The sequence below is a fragment of the Hipposideros armiger genome, unplaced genomic scaffold (assembly GCF_001890085.2).
Source record: "Hipposideros armiger isolate ML-2016 unplaced genomic scaffold, ASM189008v1 scaffold_40, whole genome shotgun sequence".
Taxonomy (NCBI): domain Eukaryota; kingdom Metazoa; phylum Chordata; class Mammalia; order Chiroptera; family Hipposideridae; genus Hipposideros; species Hipposideros armiger.
The window spans coordinates 4,136,093-4,153,438 of record NW_017731390.1 but is presented as its reverse complement, the minus strand read 5'-3'; the positions used below and the strand labels follow the sequence as shown (position 1 = coordinate 4,153,438).

At 50.3% G+C, this 17,346-nt stretch overlaps 1 protein-coding gene across 3 annotated transcripts; it reads right to left on the bottom strand.

The window, feature by feature from the left end:
- Window positions 1-3,404: 3,404 nt before the first annotated feature.
- Window positions 3,405-11,913, bottom strand: LOC109380676 (transcription factor CP2-like protein 1). Of its 3 annotated transcripts, XM_019638491.1 has the most exons (15): window positions 11,782-11,913; window positions 11,149-11,300; window positions 10,942-11,015; window positions 10,075-10,180; window positions 9,861-9,967; window positions 7,606-7,758; window positions 7,270-7,380; window positions 6,658-6,755; window positions 6,345-6,399; window positions 5,975-6,068; window positions 5,507-5,597; window positions 4,967-5,049; window positions 4,350-4,495; window positions 4,182-4,233; window positions 3,405-3,767 (listed from the first exon to the last, which is right to left on the bottom strand). In XM_019638491.1, the coding sequence occupies exons 1-15, from the start codon at window positions 11,862-11,864 to the stop codon at window positions 3,730-3,732; spliced, it is 1,443 nt and encodes a 480-aa protein (XP_019494036.1). In that variant the 5' UTR covers window positions 11,865-11,913; the 3' UTR covers window positions 3,405-3,729. The 3 variants fall into 3 exon arrangements, with proteins under 3 accessions (XP_019494036.1, XP_019494035.1, XP_019494034.1); XM_019638490.1 differs by lacking the exon at window positions 3,405-3,767 and having other exon boundaries at window positions 3,782-4,233; window positions 7,615-7,758; XM_019638489.1 differs by lacking the exon at window positions 3,405-3,767 and having other exon boundaries at window positions 3,783-4,233.
- Between the last annotated feature and the right edge of the window lie 5,433 nt (window positions 11,914-17,346).

The window sequence follows — 17,346 nt, the reverse complement described above, 5'->3', positions numbered from 1 at the left end:
TACCATGCTGCAGCTCTCAATGGCCCCTGAGGCTCGATGGCTGCCCAGTACTGAGGATTACTTGTTAATTTTGCCTTTCTCCTCCATTCTGTTTGATGACTCAGTCTTCAAATGCCTCCCACTCTAGCCGCCTCCTTTTTCCTCCCAGGAATCATTTCCAAGTCACCTGCCTTGGGCATTTCCCAACTGCTCAGCTCCTCACCTTTGCCCACCTTCCAGTGACCCTGAGAGCACAGACCTGAGAAATGGCCTGTGCAGAGCTCAGAGAACTGTGAGCACTACCCCTACCCGTCAGACTCTGCTTGGGGACAGAGATTGATGGGTAAATGGTGCTGTGGGAGAAATTTTTATCTTCAAACCAGACTCTTTCCTCCCTGTACCCCGCCCCTATCCCAGCCCCTGAGGGGGGAAAATGCAGAAGAGGGTTGACTGGCAGGATCTGATCCCAAACTCCTGTTTGGCCTAAGCCTCCCCCAACCTTTGGCCCACCCTGGAGTGCTTCCGTGTGTGGGAGTTGCTGCTTACTGTTTCTCCACCAGGCCTACCCAACGCTTAGCCAGTCCTCGGGGCCGACACAGCCCCCTACATGGTGACTTAACACCAGGTTCCATTAGCTGTCCAAGTGACTGTTTCCACCCAGTACTTTTGGCGCTTGAGATTTGGGGGTGGGGGGGTGGGGAGGGAGGGTTATTTAAAATAAATAAAATCCAAGGTGGCAGTAGAGGATTCCTTTTGCTTTAAAATCTTTGGACTAAAAAAAAAACACTGTTTTTATATATAAATATATAAAGTAAATTGTTATGTAACTATTATTGTTTCCTGTATGTTCTAATTTTGTTTTATGATGTAATTAAAGAAAATAAGCTGTGAAGACTTTTCATTTTGCTGCAGTATTAGCCTGACTCGGAGCTGCTCCTCTTAACTTCCTTGAACCCTAGAACTGCAGAGGCTCCTGAGGCTGAATGAAGGGGTTTCTTTTCAGCATTCTTATATGTTTAAGTATCCTTTAATAACCTGTATTTATGATTTAATAGCCTTTATTTAATACTTTTTCAGTAGCTTTAATTGAATACCCTGAACTCCACTTGTCTCTAAGAAAAATGGAAGACATAATATAAATCAGCTTTGAAAAACCTTTGTCTTAATTTGATAGTAACAGTTGAGCCCGAGTCTCTTATCAGTGCAGAGCATTGCTCTTAGCTCCACTAGGAAGGAATGAGGATGGAGTAGTGTAATGGTTAAACACACACACTCCCAGGTCAGACTGCCTAACAGCCACCCGAGTGACCCTCTGTCTCAGTTCTTCATTGTTAAAGTGGGGGTAACAGTACTTACTCTAGAGTTGTGAAGACTAAAAGGTAATAATGGCATCTTGTAAACACACGTTACCTGCTTTTATCCCCTTCATTTTAGCAAATATTTCAGTGACTAGTCTGTGCTTGAGGCTCCTAGGTTGAGAGATACACAAAGATTAATGCAATGGGGTCCCTATTCTTTTAGTGGAGATGAGCAGTGGGTCCAAATCTGCAACCTAAACATAAATCTCAGGTGTCTCCCCTGCCATGAAATACCCTTGGGAAGCCCTGTGGAGTCATAGGCTCCACTTGAAATCCAGTCAACCTGTGTGAGGTAAAACCTGGTCTGCATTGGTCATCTGGGGCCCACACGATCCCTTCCGGGGGTGCAAGCAGGTGCCTGCTCAGTCACCCATACTGAGTCAGCCCTGGGCGTTGAGGGAGGCACTTGTAGGTGTTCAGGGGATACGCAGACTTCCCTATCCATTGTTAATCAATTCAGCCAGTGCTCAGAGCCTTCTTTCCTACCCTCCCCAGCCAGAGGCCACCTGGTTTAAGGCTCACCAAAGTGATCAGTAAATGATAACTGAGGTGTACGATCAGTATGGGATTAAGCAGGTATCTTTAAGAGGGTGCCTTGGCCTGACCTCCGTGCATAAGGGTTTTTCCCTTTGCAGTATGTTTGAAATTTTGTATGATAAAATTTTGAGGGAAGGGAATTTAAAAAAAAACAAGATATGACCCAATATCACTTATCTTTTTTTAAAGCACTTAATGTAAAATTGGTTTTCTACAAAGAAAAAGAGATACACAAAAAAATCAGCTTCAGGTAGATTACAGGCCTAAAAGTTACACAGAAAATTAAACTTTAAACTTTGACAAATGTTTATATGTATGACCTTAATATACGGAAGGATTTCTTAAGACATAAAAATTAAAAGATTAATAAATTTTTTAAACTCCATAGCTTCAGTGTTCAAGAATAGCTATAGTGGGCCAGCCGAGTGGCGCGTTGGTTAAGAGTTGGCTTGAGATACCAGCTCTGAGCAGCAGGGCCCCAGTTCGGATCCCACATGAGAGCCAGTGACGCTACGCCCTCTACAGCTAAGATGGTGAACAACAGCTCGACCTGGAGCTGGGCTGCTGTGAGTTGCTGACGAGGGTGTAGGCTGCAGTGGGGCTGGCCTGTAGGTGGCGTGGGCTGGCCTGCAGGTGGCGTGAGCTGGTGTGAGCCCGGGGAAGAGCGCAGTGATGATACCAACATGGGCCAGTGAAGCGACGTCCTCCACAACTAGACTGAAGAACAAAAGGACAGCAACTTGTGTTTCCCTTCCCCGATTCCCCAGTGCTGTTTCCCTCCCCCAACTCCCCAATAAAATCTTTAAAAAGAATATAGTATTTCCCAAATCTCTAGAACTGCAGCGGTTTTTTTGTGTGTTTTTTTGCGGTGGGCGGGGGGATAGTTGGTTGGAACAGCGTTGGGGAATAAAGGAAAGGGAACAGACAATTTGCTGTCCTTTTATTCTTCAGTCTAGTTGTGGAGGACATTGCTTTACTGGCCCATGTTGGTATTGTGATCATTGCGCTCTTCCCGGCTTAGGAAGATCGGTCGCCGCCATTGGACAGCAGCTTACACCGGCTGCCGGCCACTCACGGTAGCTTACGGCAGTCCACTGCAGCCTACGCCATCGCTGGCGACTCACGGCAGCCCAGCTCCAGGTGGAGCTGTTGTTCACCATCTTAGCTGTAGAGGGTTCAGTGTCACTGGCCCATATGGGATCCAAACCAGCGGCCCTGCTGCTCAGAGCCTGCACTCCCAAGCCAACTCAACCAACGCACCACTCGGCCAGCCCTAGAACTGCAGTTTTAAGTAAGCACTAATTTGATAGTTGAATGGTCTTTTGGAGGCTTTAGTGAATAGTTTTTGCCCAAACTAATTGAAAAAAAATCCAGCCAGATTCATTTATTCCTCTGTCCCACACTCCATCCTTTGCCCTAGTCTGTAGTTTAAGCAGAAGACATTTCTCAAGAGGACCATAATACCAAGAAAATTGAACAAGCATTAAGCAAATACTTTTAAAATTAACTTTTAATTAACAAAAAGGAAAGGGTAAGTAAAATTTTAAGCACGAATTAATGTACTCTGTTCAGCAACACTGCTTGGGGCAAAAGCTGTATATGCGTATTGCCAGGTTTTTTACCTCACACGCTTGGCCTGCGTGGCTCAGCTTGGGAGGCTGTGGCCCGGGTTCTAACCATTGCTGCTAAGCAGAAAGAAATGTGAGCCTGGGGGCTGCTTGCCTCCTCCCAGAGGAAGGGCACATGACGGTTTGGCTCTGCACCTGGAACCTGGTGAAGCATTGAGGACTGGAACAAGTCTGGTGAACCAAGCTGGCAGCAGGCTCCGCCTCCTTGCATCAGGGCACCCCTGGGCCTAGGTCAGAACCAGGTAGTAGCCATCTGGATTCTGCACTGAAAGCAGGAAAAGGGGCACCACTGGGATGAGGCTTGCCCCCAACCATCACTGCTGTGCTGCCCCCCAAACCTCCGAGTGGCGGACAGCACCATCTGCCAACCCCACCTCAAATCCACCATTTCAGAAAGCCTCCCTCTGTGCTGTAGCAGGAGGGACAGGGCAGCCGTCCTGGTAACCAGAACCACAGCTGCTGACTGGTCAGCAAGCACCTGCCCGGCTGGGCATGTTGCAGGGTGGGTGGGGCTGAAGTGAGGAGGTCTTCTATGAAATAAACCCCCAACGGAAACGGGGCACCTTTTTCCCGCATGAGAATGCATGTATTCTGTCACATTTTTCCTGAGCAGTAAATAGCTACATGAATCCGTCCCTTTGACACAAACGAAGCTGGCATCTCCCAGTAAAACCCCTACCTTTCTTCACCACAGCCACAAAGTGTGATTCGTCCTTAAGATTCTGAACCACCTGCGAGGGAGAAGGGGTCCACTAAGACAATTGTGTTCTTAGAGCCAAACAGAACCAGGGCAAAGAGAGGGAAACAAGGGATGGAGACCTTTGGGGAACTGCTGCTGCCCCTTTACCTGGTCGCTGAGGAGAATGAGGATACCCCCAGGGCCCTGGTGGAAGAGGCGGTGGATCTGATTGGCTGGGAGGGCCAAGAGCTCTGCCAGTTTCCCCATCAGCTCTACGGCACTGAGTTCATCCAAAGAAATCTCTTGGTAAAAGCCTGGGGTGTGGGCAGCACAGGGGCAGGGATCAGTGCGGGGAGGGGTCCAGAGGGAGCCCCAGATACCAGGACATGGTGACAGCCTCATGGAGGAGGTAGGGGAGAGGGAGTAAAGAAGGAAAAAGGCTCATAAATCCACTTAGTCTTCACCTCTTCCTCCTCACCTTTGGGAAGACCTCAGCTGAAAGAGGAGGTGGGAGACCTACATATGAATGAATGAAGCCCAAATGCAAGAATAAGATTACAGTGTTCTAATCCCACCTCCTAATAGAATGACAAAATCAGATGGGGTTTAGGCTGTAGAACATGGAGGAATAAACCCAGGGAGAGGAGTGATCTGGTCGTGGAAGGCAGGGGAATGCCGAGGAAGGCATCCTGGGTCCCTGGAATAGTGGAGCGTCACACCCCAGGCCAGAAGAGGTTTCATGCAGCCACGCCTGAATTGCTCCTGAAGAGAGGCCAGAACCTCACCTGAGTCAGGGCTCTTAGGAATCTCGTTCTCTTGCCTAGAGGCCTCCTGAGCCACATATAAAGTCAGCCGGTGACGGATAGGCCTGGACCAGGAAAACAGTGTACGTATCAGTCCTGCATAGCTGAACTAACGGCTCCCACTTTGAGCCCCCATCCCTGGGAGAGACCCAGCCTCCTCCCAGGTCTCTAGGGAGAGAGGTCACCAAGCATTTCTTAGGCGTTTAATGAATGCACAGGGGAGAGAAGAGGAGGAAAATCTATCTCTGTCCCCAGAAATGGAGTGATGCAGAAGGGATGGACACAGAAAGAAGAGGCCACAGGAGCCTAACTTTTTAGCCCAGCTCTGCCAGCCTTGTTCTTTGACCTCAGACAAGTCAGTGTCTTTCTTGGGCCTCAGTTACTTCCTCTGTAAAATGAGGAAGTAGAATAGTGGTCTCTAAGGTGACTCCCGGCTTGAATGTTCTATGAAACATGACTGCTAGCTGAGTTGGTAGGTGCCACTCCATTGGGAAGGGGACTCTGGTTGGCAGTGCCCAGCACCTGGCTCTAAGAGTATTGAAAAGGCGGATCCCGTCGGCAGCCCCGCAGATCTGGATAAGGTCCTGGCGGGTAAGCTTCAGCAGATCAGTGCCTGCAGAGTCAGACAGGGCAAGATTGGAGGAAAAGGCCTGGGATCAAGGGTGGCAAGGGACACAGTCCAACATCAGTCTACAAATAGCCCTCGTATGTCCAGAGTTGGATTCAAATCCCGGCTCTGCCACTTGCTAGCTGTGTATCCTTGGTAAATTATGTAACCTCTCTGAGCCCTGTCATCAAGGGGTAGTGTATAAATTATATGGGGTAATACAAGAGACGAGAGCCTAACAAGCACGGTGCCTGGCAACTCTTTGTCCTAAATAAAAGTTAGCTGAAGAGCACACAGCAAGCCAAGACAGAAACAGCCTTCCTGCTTAAGTGTCCCACCCTCAGCCCCCTACAGATCTGGTCCCTGCCAGACCCCAGGCTCACCGGTGAAATTGGCCAACATCCTACAGTAGCTGGAGAACCTGTGCCGATGCAACCACTGCTGCGTCTCTAGGATGGAGGCTCCTGGGATCAGATCCTGAGGCATAAAGAAGGTGGTCTGGATAACACCATGGACTCACGGACTGAGTACAAGGGGGAGGGGAAACAGCCCCTGCTCTTTGTGGCCCCAAATCTGAGAAGGGAGGCTCAGCCTGCTGGTGGGAAGTGCCCACCCTAACAAGGAAGTTTTGCGATCTGTGGACGTACCACATCTGTCCACCAGGGGGCAGGACCACCCTATTCTGGATTGTGAGATAAACCCTTTGAGAAGGCTTTGGGATGATAAGTGAGGGGTTGGAAAGGAAAGACTCACCTCAGCTGGGCTGCCCCCCAAGGTGTCCAAGAGGAATGGTGGTGAGTAGCAGAGCCTGCGGGGGAGCAGAGAATCAGCGGCCCTGCGGAGCAGTGCAGCCAGTCTCCCACCCCGCCTGCCCCTCCCCAGGCTGGCCGGCCCCAGGAGGCAGAGCTTGCTGCTGTCATCCCACATGTCTCCAGAGGCACAGGGCTGAGCCTTCCCCTGCCTCAGCTGCACCCCTCAACCCTGCCCCTCCCCTACTCGTGGGCGGAGGAGCTCTTCTCTTCACCCTCCCCTCAACGGTCTGATAGAGGGTGCTGTTCCCACTCACCTCTCTGGGGACAGCAGCTTGCAGGAGTGGGGCGAGGTCAGAGCCAGAGGGCTGAGAGGCAGATAGGGCCCTGCACTGGGCTCTGGCCACGGTGAACACTGGGCAAACAAACAGCAAGGTGGGCCTGGAGGTCTGAGGACAGTGGTGGCAGTTCCCTCACCTCCCTCCATCTGTCTATTAAGAGCTGACAAGGGGCCTGCCTTGGGCCAGACTTGGTCCCTGCCCTAGGAGTCCCTGACAAGCTGACCAAGTTTCCACACAAAGGAAGAGAGTAAACTAGCCTGCCGGTCTGCCTGGGGGAGTTGGGGCAGGCTTCCTGGAGAAGTTAGCCAGAAGCACAGCAGGAGGTAGGGAGGTGCTCCAGGCAGAGGGAGCAGAGGGAGGTGACAGCAATGGCAGGGCGCAGGAGACGCAGCCTGGAAGGTGTCAGCTCCCGGAAGTCGTGAACAACAGACCGCGCAGTTTGTCCTTGCAGGAAACCGGTGGAGTCACTGGGGGGCTGTGATGATCCTGGAGCAGTTGTACCCCTTGAGGCCTCAGTTTCCCCAGGTGTACAATAAGGATCTTTTCTCCAAACCTCCCCTCCTAGCCCCACCACCCCAATACACACACCTCCACGAAGACCGTGCTCTCACAGGCAGCCTGGTACTTGTCCCTCTCATGCAGGGGCTGTTTCTCAATCTTCTCTCGGTCAGTTTTCAGCTTCCGGTCAGCTCCTTTGGGCTACAGGAGGGAGCCGAGGAAATCTCAGAGGCACTCTCTTTACCTGCCCACTTCTCATTACAGAAGGGGCTCTAAGAAAGAGATCAAGCCTCATCCCTCTGTGTACAAAGAAGGAAAGGGTCCCAGGGAAGGGCCACCATAGAACAGGGCCAGAATCCACACAGCCAGCAAGGCAGGACAGCAGCCCTGAGAGGAAGGGGAGAGGGGCCCTGGTGCTGCCTGGACCTTGAACACCTTGATGAGGCAGCCAGCTGAATGCAGGTGTTCAGGTGGAAGCTCCTTGTCACTGGGCTTGAAGGTGTCAATCTGGAGGCGGAAGGGGACGCCTTTCTCTCCACCTTTTTTCCGAGGAGTGAACTCAGTGCTGATGCAGTGAACCTGAGGTGGAGAAGATACAAAGGAAAGCATGGTGACTCCAGGTCCCACCCACATTTTCGGGATTTCACCTAAAACCCGTTATCTGCCTGTCACCTGTCAGCTACTTTCCATCCCCAAGCAGTGTCTAGTCTTAAAGTGTAACTTTATTACACTCTTCCCCTTGTTCAACATCCTTCAGTGGCTCCCAAAGCTTATGGGATGAGAAAGCAAAGTTCCTGACCCTGACATTCAAGCACCTTAAAGAGTCAAATCAAGCCTTTCTGCGTGGCTGCTCTCTCACCCATCAATGAATCCACTGACCCATCTAGCCAGCCTATGACCCCAGCACACCTGCAGAGTTCTCCCCCAAATCCTCTACCTCTACCTTGCTCACGTCTGAGCCAAGACATCCCATTCGAGGGTAGGGTTGTCAGCTAAAATACAGGATACCTAGTTAAAGTTACATTTCAGATAAACAACAAGTAAGTTTTTTAGTATAAGTATGTCCCAAATATTGCACAAAATACATTTAAAAAAATCTTTATCTAAAATTCAAATTTAACTGAGTACCCTGTTTTATTTGCAAAGTCTAGCAACCTACTCTAGGAAGCCTTCCTGGCCTGCACCCCATATGGCCTGCAGCCTCTGTGTTTTGCCTGGCACGGGGGCAAGCGAGGTCTTCCCCTCCATTCACACCTACTTCGGACCTCCCACAATCCTGTGACAAATAGTTAAAGGATCTAACTTTACAGGTGGGGAAATTAAGGTTCACAGAGATTATGTGACAAGATCCCTGGACAAGATCCACGCTAGGAAGTGGTGGAGCTGAAATTATGCCATATCTGCCTGACTCCGAGACCAGGAGCTTAGACCAGGGTGGGCACTCAAAAAAAGGGTGACTTTAGGGCCGGCTGAGTGGCTCAGTTGGTTAAGAGCTCGCTCAAGAGTTTGAGCTCTGAGCAATAGCGGTTCGAGTCCAGCCCAAGCTGAGCAGCTGCTGAGCTGCCAACAGGTAGCAGGATGGCTCAGCTTAAAAAAAAAAAAAGGGTGGCTTTTGTCAATATTGTTTGATTCTAAAGGGAAATCTATTCAATGTAGAAAATGTGGAGAACACTGAAAAAATATAAAGAAGAATACAGGTATCTCCCATCACTCCACCCACTGTTAACATTCAATTATTGTCTCTTCCTATCTTTTCTCTGGGCAAGAAAAGAGGGGGGGGGTGTATATATACACACATTTTTATTTTTACAAAATAGAAATCAAACTTTAAATACAAGTTTGTATTCTGCCTATTCTTATAGGAAAGCAGTTTCTCTTGTCATGCAATATTTCTGAGGCATCATTTCAATGGCTGCATAATTTCCGTTGTAAGCCTGTACTAAAACTTATTTAAAAGTCAATCCAATGGGCATTTTGATCATTTAAATGTTTTTTAGGATAAGTTGCTTGAAGTGGAACTACTGGGTAAAAGTATGACCATGAAATTTCATAAATTTTGCCCAAGTGCCACACTACCTATAGAATAGATGCACCAATCTGTATTCTCAGAATATGAGGGTGTCTGTTTCCCCAAAGAGTCGTATTACCAGTAGTAGTTTTTTTTTTAAGTCTTTGCCAGTTATATATATATGAAATTATGAAATTTTTATTAGCATTTTATGAGGCTGAACAGTCTACATTTATTGGCAATTTGTATCTTTATATATATTGTCTGCTTATATCCTTTGCCTATTTTTCTGTTTGGCTTTCATCTGTTTTTTCTTACTGATATATGAGAACTGTTTATATTTTAAGGATACAACACATTATATGTAGCAATTATTTTTCCCATTTGATGTCTCCTTTTAATTTTGCCTAGGTATTGCTGACCATTACTTTCTATGAAGCTAAGCTCTGTCCTGTGTTTTGTAGTTTCTTCCATTGCTTTAATGTTTAACAAGCCCTTCCCTATGGTGAGATTTGATGAACATTTATCCACATTTTTTCCTCAAGGTGCTTTCTGGAAGTGACTCATGCTTACTGTCCCCTCACTCCACCCAAACTCACCTTCTTTTCCCACCTCGGGTGCTGCCACCCTCATCTGACCTCCAGCCTCATCCCGGTCCCAGCTTCAGACTCACCTGCAGGAAGAGGGAGGTCCTTTTGGTCGGGTCCCAATGAAACTCCACTGTATTGAGTTGTGAGGGCAGCATTTGGGGTTCTATCACCCCCACGGACAGTGGTACATCTGCAGGCATAGGGTGGCAAACAGGAAGCAAGGCTCAGGCCTCCTCACCCGTAAGAGCTTCCAAGCCAGACAGCGGCTCTAAAGGGCCCCTGTGCCTCCCCACTCACCGATGTCCAGGATGCGGTCCCCAGGCCGGCTCCACCTCCACCCATCCAGCTGCTGCTGCTCCGTGTACTGCAGGCGTCGGTCATGGAACACCACACGCACCACACTCTGTGGGCACAGGGGGGCATGGCTCATAGGTCAGAGGGGGCCTGGGCATTTATTTGGGAGCCAGTTCCCACACCTAAGCTCGGCTAACCATCCCATCCTCTCCCCGGCCTTGCTCCTCACCCCCAGGGGGGCACAGGACTTAGAATCACCAGATTTCTGTTCCGATGCCCACCTGCCACACTCACAAACTGTGAAACTGGGGAAGTAACTTAGAGACCCTGAGCCTCAACTTCCTCATCTGCAAAATAGGGGAGTTCATCCCTTCCCACTCTGTCACTCGACCTGTTTCTTTTTTTTGCAGCACTTATCAATTTGCAATTTGTAAGTCAACTGGCAGTTGCATATGATTAGTGTAATTACATGTTTGTCTCACTCAGTAGAATGGAAGCCCCCTGAGGAAGGGGACTACACTACATCTGTCTCTTTACTGCCGAATCCCTGTCTCAGGAAACAGTTTTTGGCAGTGACTGGGAGCTGAATAAACTTTTTTTTTTTTTCTAGAAAAGGAATCGTGTGGGAATAACACTATGTAAATTTCTCAATCCTGGTCTGTTACTTACTGGCTCTGTGTCCTTGAGAAAATACTTAACCTCTCTGTGTCTGTTGCTTCAACAATTCCTGCTCACCACTGTGAAGGTCAAATTAAAAGGTAGGCTTGTGAGGCTTCTACTTGACAATGGCATCACAGTGGTGACATTGGCTTCCTGCCCAGAGGGACAGTCCTACCAGCCTTTGCTAGTTCTGGGAGGGGATGCACCTACCTTCAGCAGCCGGGGCCACTGGGTGGCATCGCCCAGCTTGGAGTTGCAGAGCATCTGCACCTCATAGGACTGGCCTGGGGGAGATTAAGGGGATGTGTGAGGCCCACTCTGAGGGCAAAGGTGGTGCCTGCCACCCCGGCCCACACAGGGCCCAGCCTCCAGAGCTTGCAGCCCCACTAACCCCGTTCCTTCCCAGGCCCGGCGTACCCTGGTTTAGGTAGGTGAGGGCCTCCTCCTGTTGCTTCACGGCCGGTGAGGTGGCTGCACAGAGCACATACTGCAATGCGGGGCAGGGCAGCTCCTCACTGGGGATGTTGGGCAGCTCCTCCTGCTTCAGGTAGGGCAAGGGCAGGGACTCCCTGCCAGGGAGAGGAGGGCATGGCCGGCTTGCTGCCCTGTCTGCCCAGCGGGGCTTTGACCACTCTTCCAGGTCCTCCCTCCAGGGAGCCTCCAGTTTCCTGTAGCAGGCACCCCAGCAGCAGCCAGGGCCTACGGGGCCCCCATTCAGCTTCTCTGGCCTCTAAGAGACGTCCCTTAAGGAGCACATCTTAGATCCCATCAAACATCTGCTGCCAGTCACTTATTTGCAACCTCAGGGCTTGCCTGATACCAAGTCAATGCTCAACAAAAGCGTCCTGAGCAGGTGGTGGTCAGGGTGTTTTGAGTCGTCCCAGGACCCACTAAACTCCAGGTGTGTTTGACCATTCCCCGTCCCCAGAGGAACCCACGAGCAGGAAGCCCATCCCCCTCAGCTTGAAACAGAGGGCCCCTACTGTGTCCACCACAACTAAGACCAGGGCCTCCCTCAGGGCGGGGCGGAGAAGGGAATCTGGCCCTTACCTGAGCAAGCTGCTTGTGGGCCCCGGGTACAGTTCCCCGGGACTGGGCCATAGGTGCTCCGGCTGATTGTGCCAAAATAGCATCTTGGAAAGGGAGCAGGACCAGCTGTGTGACAGGGAGCTCAGCACTGGGTTGGGCTTGACCCACTGGGCCATCCACCTGGGGCCTCACCTTTATACACAGAAAGCCCACTGTGGGGTGGGGTGAGGCCTGGGGCCTCTGATTGGCTGAGCACTCACTAAGGGCTATAGGAAACTCAGGACCTCTTAGACAGACCAAGTGTGGGGAATCCAGACATGGTGTCCCCAGGGCTCCCCAGCAATCATTAGCTTGATGGGGAGATGGTGGTGCAGCAAAACAAAGTCACAGGGATGGACACCCACTCCCCCATTGTTCCCCAAGAGGCCCAGTCAGGAACAATGACAGCCACCCTCAGGCTTCAATATTGGCGCCTAAGCCATGTGGAATCCTGGAGACCCATGGGTCCGGAAACCATGGGAGGAGCCTGACCACTCCAGGGTACAGGACAAGCAGGCATGCAGCATCACATGGACCTAGAAAGGGTCTTTGCTCCCCACTGTCCTTCCCCCCTCCCCTCCCCCCACCCTTACACACAGGTGCAGTATGGCAGGACACCTGTCCTTTCACTAGGGGCTGTCCCGCTAGGGGATCGGAGTTTACAGAACATAGCCCAGCTTGCTGTGGAAACAATTCAGGGGTTGGTGCTGGGAGGGAGAGCCCACCTGTGGGGAGGAGGAGGGTGTGCCTGGGGGGCACCCCTCCCAGGACAGAGGGAGAGGAGCTCTGGTGGGGCTGGTTAAGAAACCCTCCTCTGGCTTGGAGCTTGGGGCAAACTGTGTTTACCGACAAATACAGTCTGCCTGGGGGAGGGCTTTTTTCCCTATTCTCAGCCCCTGTTGTCACTGTACACAGATAGCCCCAGCCCCCTCTGTCCACTCCCGACTACTGTGTTTGGTATAAACAGATGAGGGCCTTGCAAAGAGCAGAGAGACAAGGCTCTAAACACATGTCCTGACCTCGTGTGACCCTAGCTATCCAGGTTTTGTGATTCTGGGGGGTCTGCCTGCAGGAAAGGGTACCCCCACACACACCAGGCAGGACACCTCCATCTCTAAGTACTTGGCCCTTGGTCCTGCTTCCTCCTCCCATAAAATTAGACAAAATGGAAGAAAGGAAAAACGGGGGATGGAAGCATCCCTGCCAGTGGCAGCCAAAAAAGCCCAAGTCCCCAATCTCCTGTGATAAGATTCCCCAAGACTTTGAGAATCCACCCATTGCCCAAAGCTGGATTCAAGGCCCAAAGGCCCCCATAGAGCCTCCGGGCCTTGGACAGAGCAGGATCCCACGAAGGCGACGGGGAAGGGGAGGAGGAGGGGTCCTAGCCATGCTTGGCCCTGGCCACAGGTGTTGACATAAGAACGTCCAAACCTGTAGAGAATTTTTATAAAACTTTATTTGAGCTAAACAGAGGATACACCTGGAAGCAAGATATCAACAGACTGAGATAAATGCTCCCGAAAATAACAGTTTGCATTTTCTTTTATGCATTTGAGATTAAGGAGGGAACTAAGGAAGATAACCTGAAGTTGAGAGAGAGCAAGATAGGATCAGATTACCTCTTGCATGCTTTAGAAGGAGGGACCTGAAAGGGTGCTCAGGTAATATTAAAAGGAGGAGTCTGAAAGGGGCCATTTCAAAGGTAGGTTAACCCTGTATGCACAGAAACAATGGACAGGACTTGCTTAAATCAAAGATAAATCTTTTAGGGCCAGCCGAGTGGCTCAGTTGGTTAAGAGCTCGCTCAAGAGTTTGAGCTCTGAGCAACAGCAGTTCGAGTCCCAGCCCAAGCTGAGCAGCTGCTACAGGTGGCAGGATGGCTCAGCTAAAAAAAAAAAAAAAAAGATAAATCTTTTAGTAAAGAAGTTATATGCTGGGGTGTGACTACCCACCATGACCTGCCCAGTTAGGAATTTATGATCAGATCACCCTGTGAGGTTACTTTCCATAGAACCCCTTTATTCATCCACAAGGGGGAGCAGGGTGTGGGAGTGGAAGTGGGGCAGAGGAGATAAGCAAGCAGATGGAGGGGGCTGGTGTGGGCCCCCTTCGAGGATATCCCCAGGTGCTGATCCTGGGAGTGGGACTCCAATTCCAGCACCCAAGCACGCACCCTCCACCTCCAAAGCTGTCTGTGTCCTCCGCCTTTTCCCCCTGAATCCCATCTCTCCCCTATTAGCTGTTACTCCCACCTTCCACCTATCTCAGAGTCTCTGCACGTCTCTCCCCATCCAGATATTCCTGGATCTGCTCTTCCATGGCTCTTTCCAAGGAAAAAAGCCGGGCTTACGACATGCGGAGCCTGGCCATGTCCCTCTCCCCGTCCCACTCTTTCTCTGTGCCCCTCGGGCCGGCACCAGCACAGGGTCTCAACAGCCCATCCTCAGGCTTGGAAAGGAGGCCTTAAGAAACTTCTTTCCAGGCCCCCCACTCTCAGAGGAGCCTCAGGCCCACGAGGCAGGGGCACGGCGCAGACTCGCTCTCTTTACCTTAGTGAACCTGCTTTCCTCATCTGCAAATTGGAAGCAAGGCCTCCCCCCCCACCCAGTGTGGCAGTGAGGGTTAATGGGAATTCTGTGATGTTGCATCTTTTTCCAGGGTTTAATCCCCCAGGAGCTCCCCTTAGGGTAGCAGGGGACACCAGTGTCCACTCTTGGGGGGTACAGACATGACTGTCCCAGAAACTTCCCCATACACAGATAATTTCAGGGGCAATGTTTTGGGTGCGATATTTTTAAATGGGTTTTTTCCCACCCAAAATGCTCTATCATCTATTATTTTCTAGGCCATGACATAACCCATCCTAATAATACCCTTTCAGGTTCCCTAAGCCAAGGAAGTAACTTTTTATCTGTGAAAATTGCTGAGAAATAACAATTCAGTGACCTTCTCGAACTCTTACCAAAATGTTTTTATTTGTTTTCTATCCCCAGGCAACATTCCAACCTGGAGAATTGAAGACTGAGGTCTGCCCTTCCCTCAAAGAAAGAGGGGCTGAAAGGAGAAGTGCCATTCATTCATTCACTCATTCATTCGTTCAACGAAATGTTCTTGAATGCCTACTATGTACCAGGTTTCTCTTGTCCCCCCCCCCTTCCACCTCTCTCTCTCTCTTTCTCTCTTCTCTTCTCTCCCCTCCCTCTCTCCCTCACACTAGTGAGTGGGTGGAATCCTGCCTGCATAGGGCTCAGGCACTCCCTGCTACCCCTGCATTGGTGGTCAAAACGAAGGCCTGCGCCCTGAGTTCCAGGCAAAACTATTTTTAAAAGGAAAGGATGAGAGACGATTTTTCAGACATTGTCCGCGCACATGTGCATACACACAGGAATCTGACAATATCATATGGCAATCCTTGTTTGGTCTGTGCACACAAATACTCCCACCCCAGGAAACGATCCCTCTGCCCAGCAAAAGGTCTCTGAGGACTCGTTGCACAGCTCCGCAGAGCACCACACTAAATAGCGCCCCCTAGAGTCAGGCAATGTATAGGCCTGGCTCTAAGCACCCAATCCTTTATTCCTGAGAGTCCGTGTCAACCACCAGTAAGCCTCACCTTTGAAAGGCACCCTCTCTGTTCACGCTTCATACTTACTGCCAGCTTCTTAACCCTTCCTGCAGCCCAGCCAATTGGTACTTATGTTTTCCATGTCCTGTCTCTTCCCTTCGCCAAATTCCTTCACAGCAGTCATCCGTTGTGCAGTTTATTCTTTGTGTACTTTGTCTAATGTTTTCGTCCCATCACTGTGGAAGCCCCTTGAGGGTAGAGACTAAGAGAGGTGCACTAATGTTAGGGTTAAGAGTATGTTTGTTGCGATAGACTGATTTCAGGCTCAGCTGTGTGGTATTTGGCAAGTAACTTAACATTTCTGAGAATCATGCTGCAACTATAAAAAGAGGATGATGAGAGCCTTTACCCCATAGAGCTAGAGTGAAAACTGAATGAGCTAATAATTGAGCCCTCATAAATGTGGGTGTCTTTTTTTTCTATGAATCCCCAGTGCCTAGTACATCATAGGTTTATTTATTTAATACTTAAAAGTACAGGTTTATTTCTACAGCACTTATAAATAGAAGGTCTGTTTATCAAAAAGTTCTTCAGTGCTCAGTATGTCTTCAGAGTGCTTTTCAAACAGGCTACCTTCTGAGGAAGATGCTATTTTTCTTTTCTATTCTATTATCCCCCATTGTACAGATGGGGACACTGAGGTTCAGAGAGGTTAAGTAGTTATCTCAAAGTCACACAGCTAAGAGGAGACGGAGCCAGGGTTTGAACCCAGACCATCTGGGTCACAGTGCCTGCTCTTAAATCACTGTACTATGCCCCACTCTGCCTGATAAATTTAGTGTGAAATTTTAAAATGAATCTCCGGGCAACATTCCAACTTGGAGAGCTGGAGAATGAGGTCTACCTACCAGAGTCACCCTCACCTCTAGCCTCTGGCTCCAGGTGCTTCCAGACTTCATCGTCTCTCTTTTCCGCCAGCTCTCAGCAACAGCCTCCACCCCAGTCTGTGCCCAGGACCCCTCTCCAGAAAAGGACCCTCCTTTAATAGTTTGGGGCCCCTCAGTGCTCATCTCTTCAAAATTCTAACCCCTAACAGCTCCCCCAGTCCACTGGGTTCCACCCCCTTGCCCACCCCAAAGTGATGACATTGCTATTACCTTGGAAACAGATGCTTTGTGGGTGGGCAGGGGGAATGGCCTAGAGAAAAAAAGCAGTGGCTTCAGGATACTATCAGAGGCATGGGATGTGGAGGAGTGAGCAAACTGGCACTGGGCTTGTGGAGGGGCAACCAAGGGCTACCACACACACACACACACACACACACACACACACACACACACACACACACGACTGCTGTCAGCACAATGTCCCTAGCCTCACAGAGAAAAGAAACAGAAGGGGAAAGAGAGGTTTTCTTCATGAAGGAAAGGAAAACATTCCCAACTTCATTGTCCCCCTCACATGAGAACAGGTCTCCTGGACAGCCTGGGCTTGTCAGGGGTTGCGTGCACTGAAACCCATGTTGTTCCCCTCCAGGGAGCCTGAGGCACAGACAGCAGTAATAGCTCACCCAGGTAGCATTAGGGACAGTGCCACAGGCAGTGGGAGGGCGGCTTTATGCCAGTGTCCCAAGCTCCAGGGGCTGGTGGCGGCAGGAGGTAGAGGGGCCCTCCTCCAGCCCCTGGGGACCTGGCTGTACCAGATGCCACAGCCGGGAAGTGTGTCAGGCACTTGCATAAGAGCCTTCTATATTCCCATAAAGTCATAATTACCGATGCCTGCCATGGGGCTTAGCTCATTAGAGCGGTATCTGCCTCTGGGGCAATGGGGTGGGCTGGCAGGGGGAGATAGCCAAGACCGAGCAAGGCCAGGCCGCTCACAGTGTTTACTGATTCCCAGGCCCACTGAGCCGGGACCTTCTTCCTCTCACCAGCTGGGAGATGAGAACCCAGACTTGGCCTCAACCATGATGGAGTCCCCCA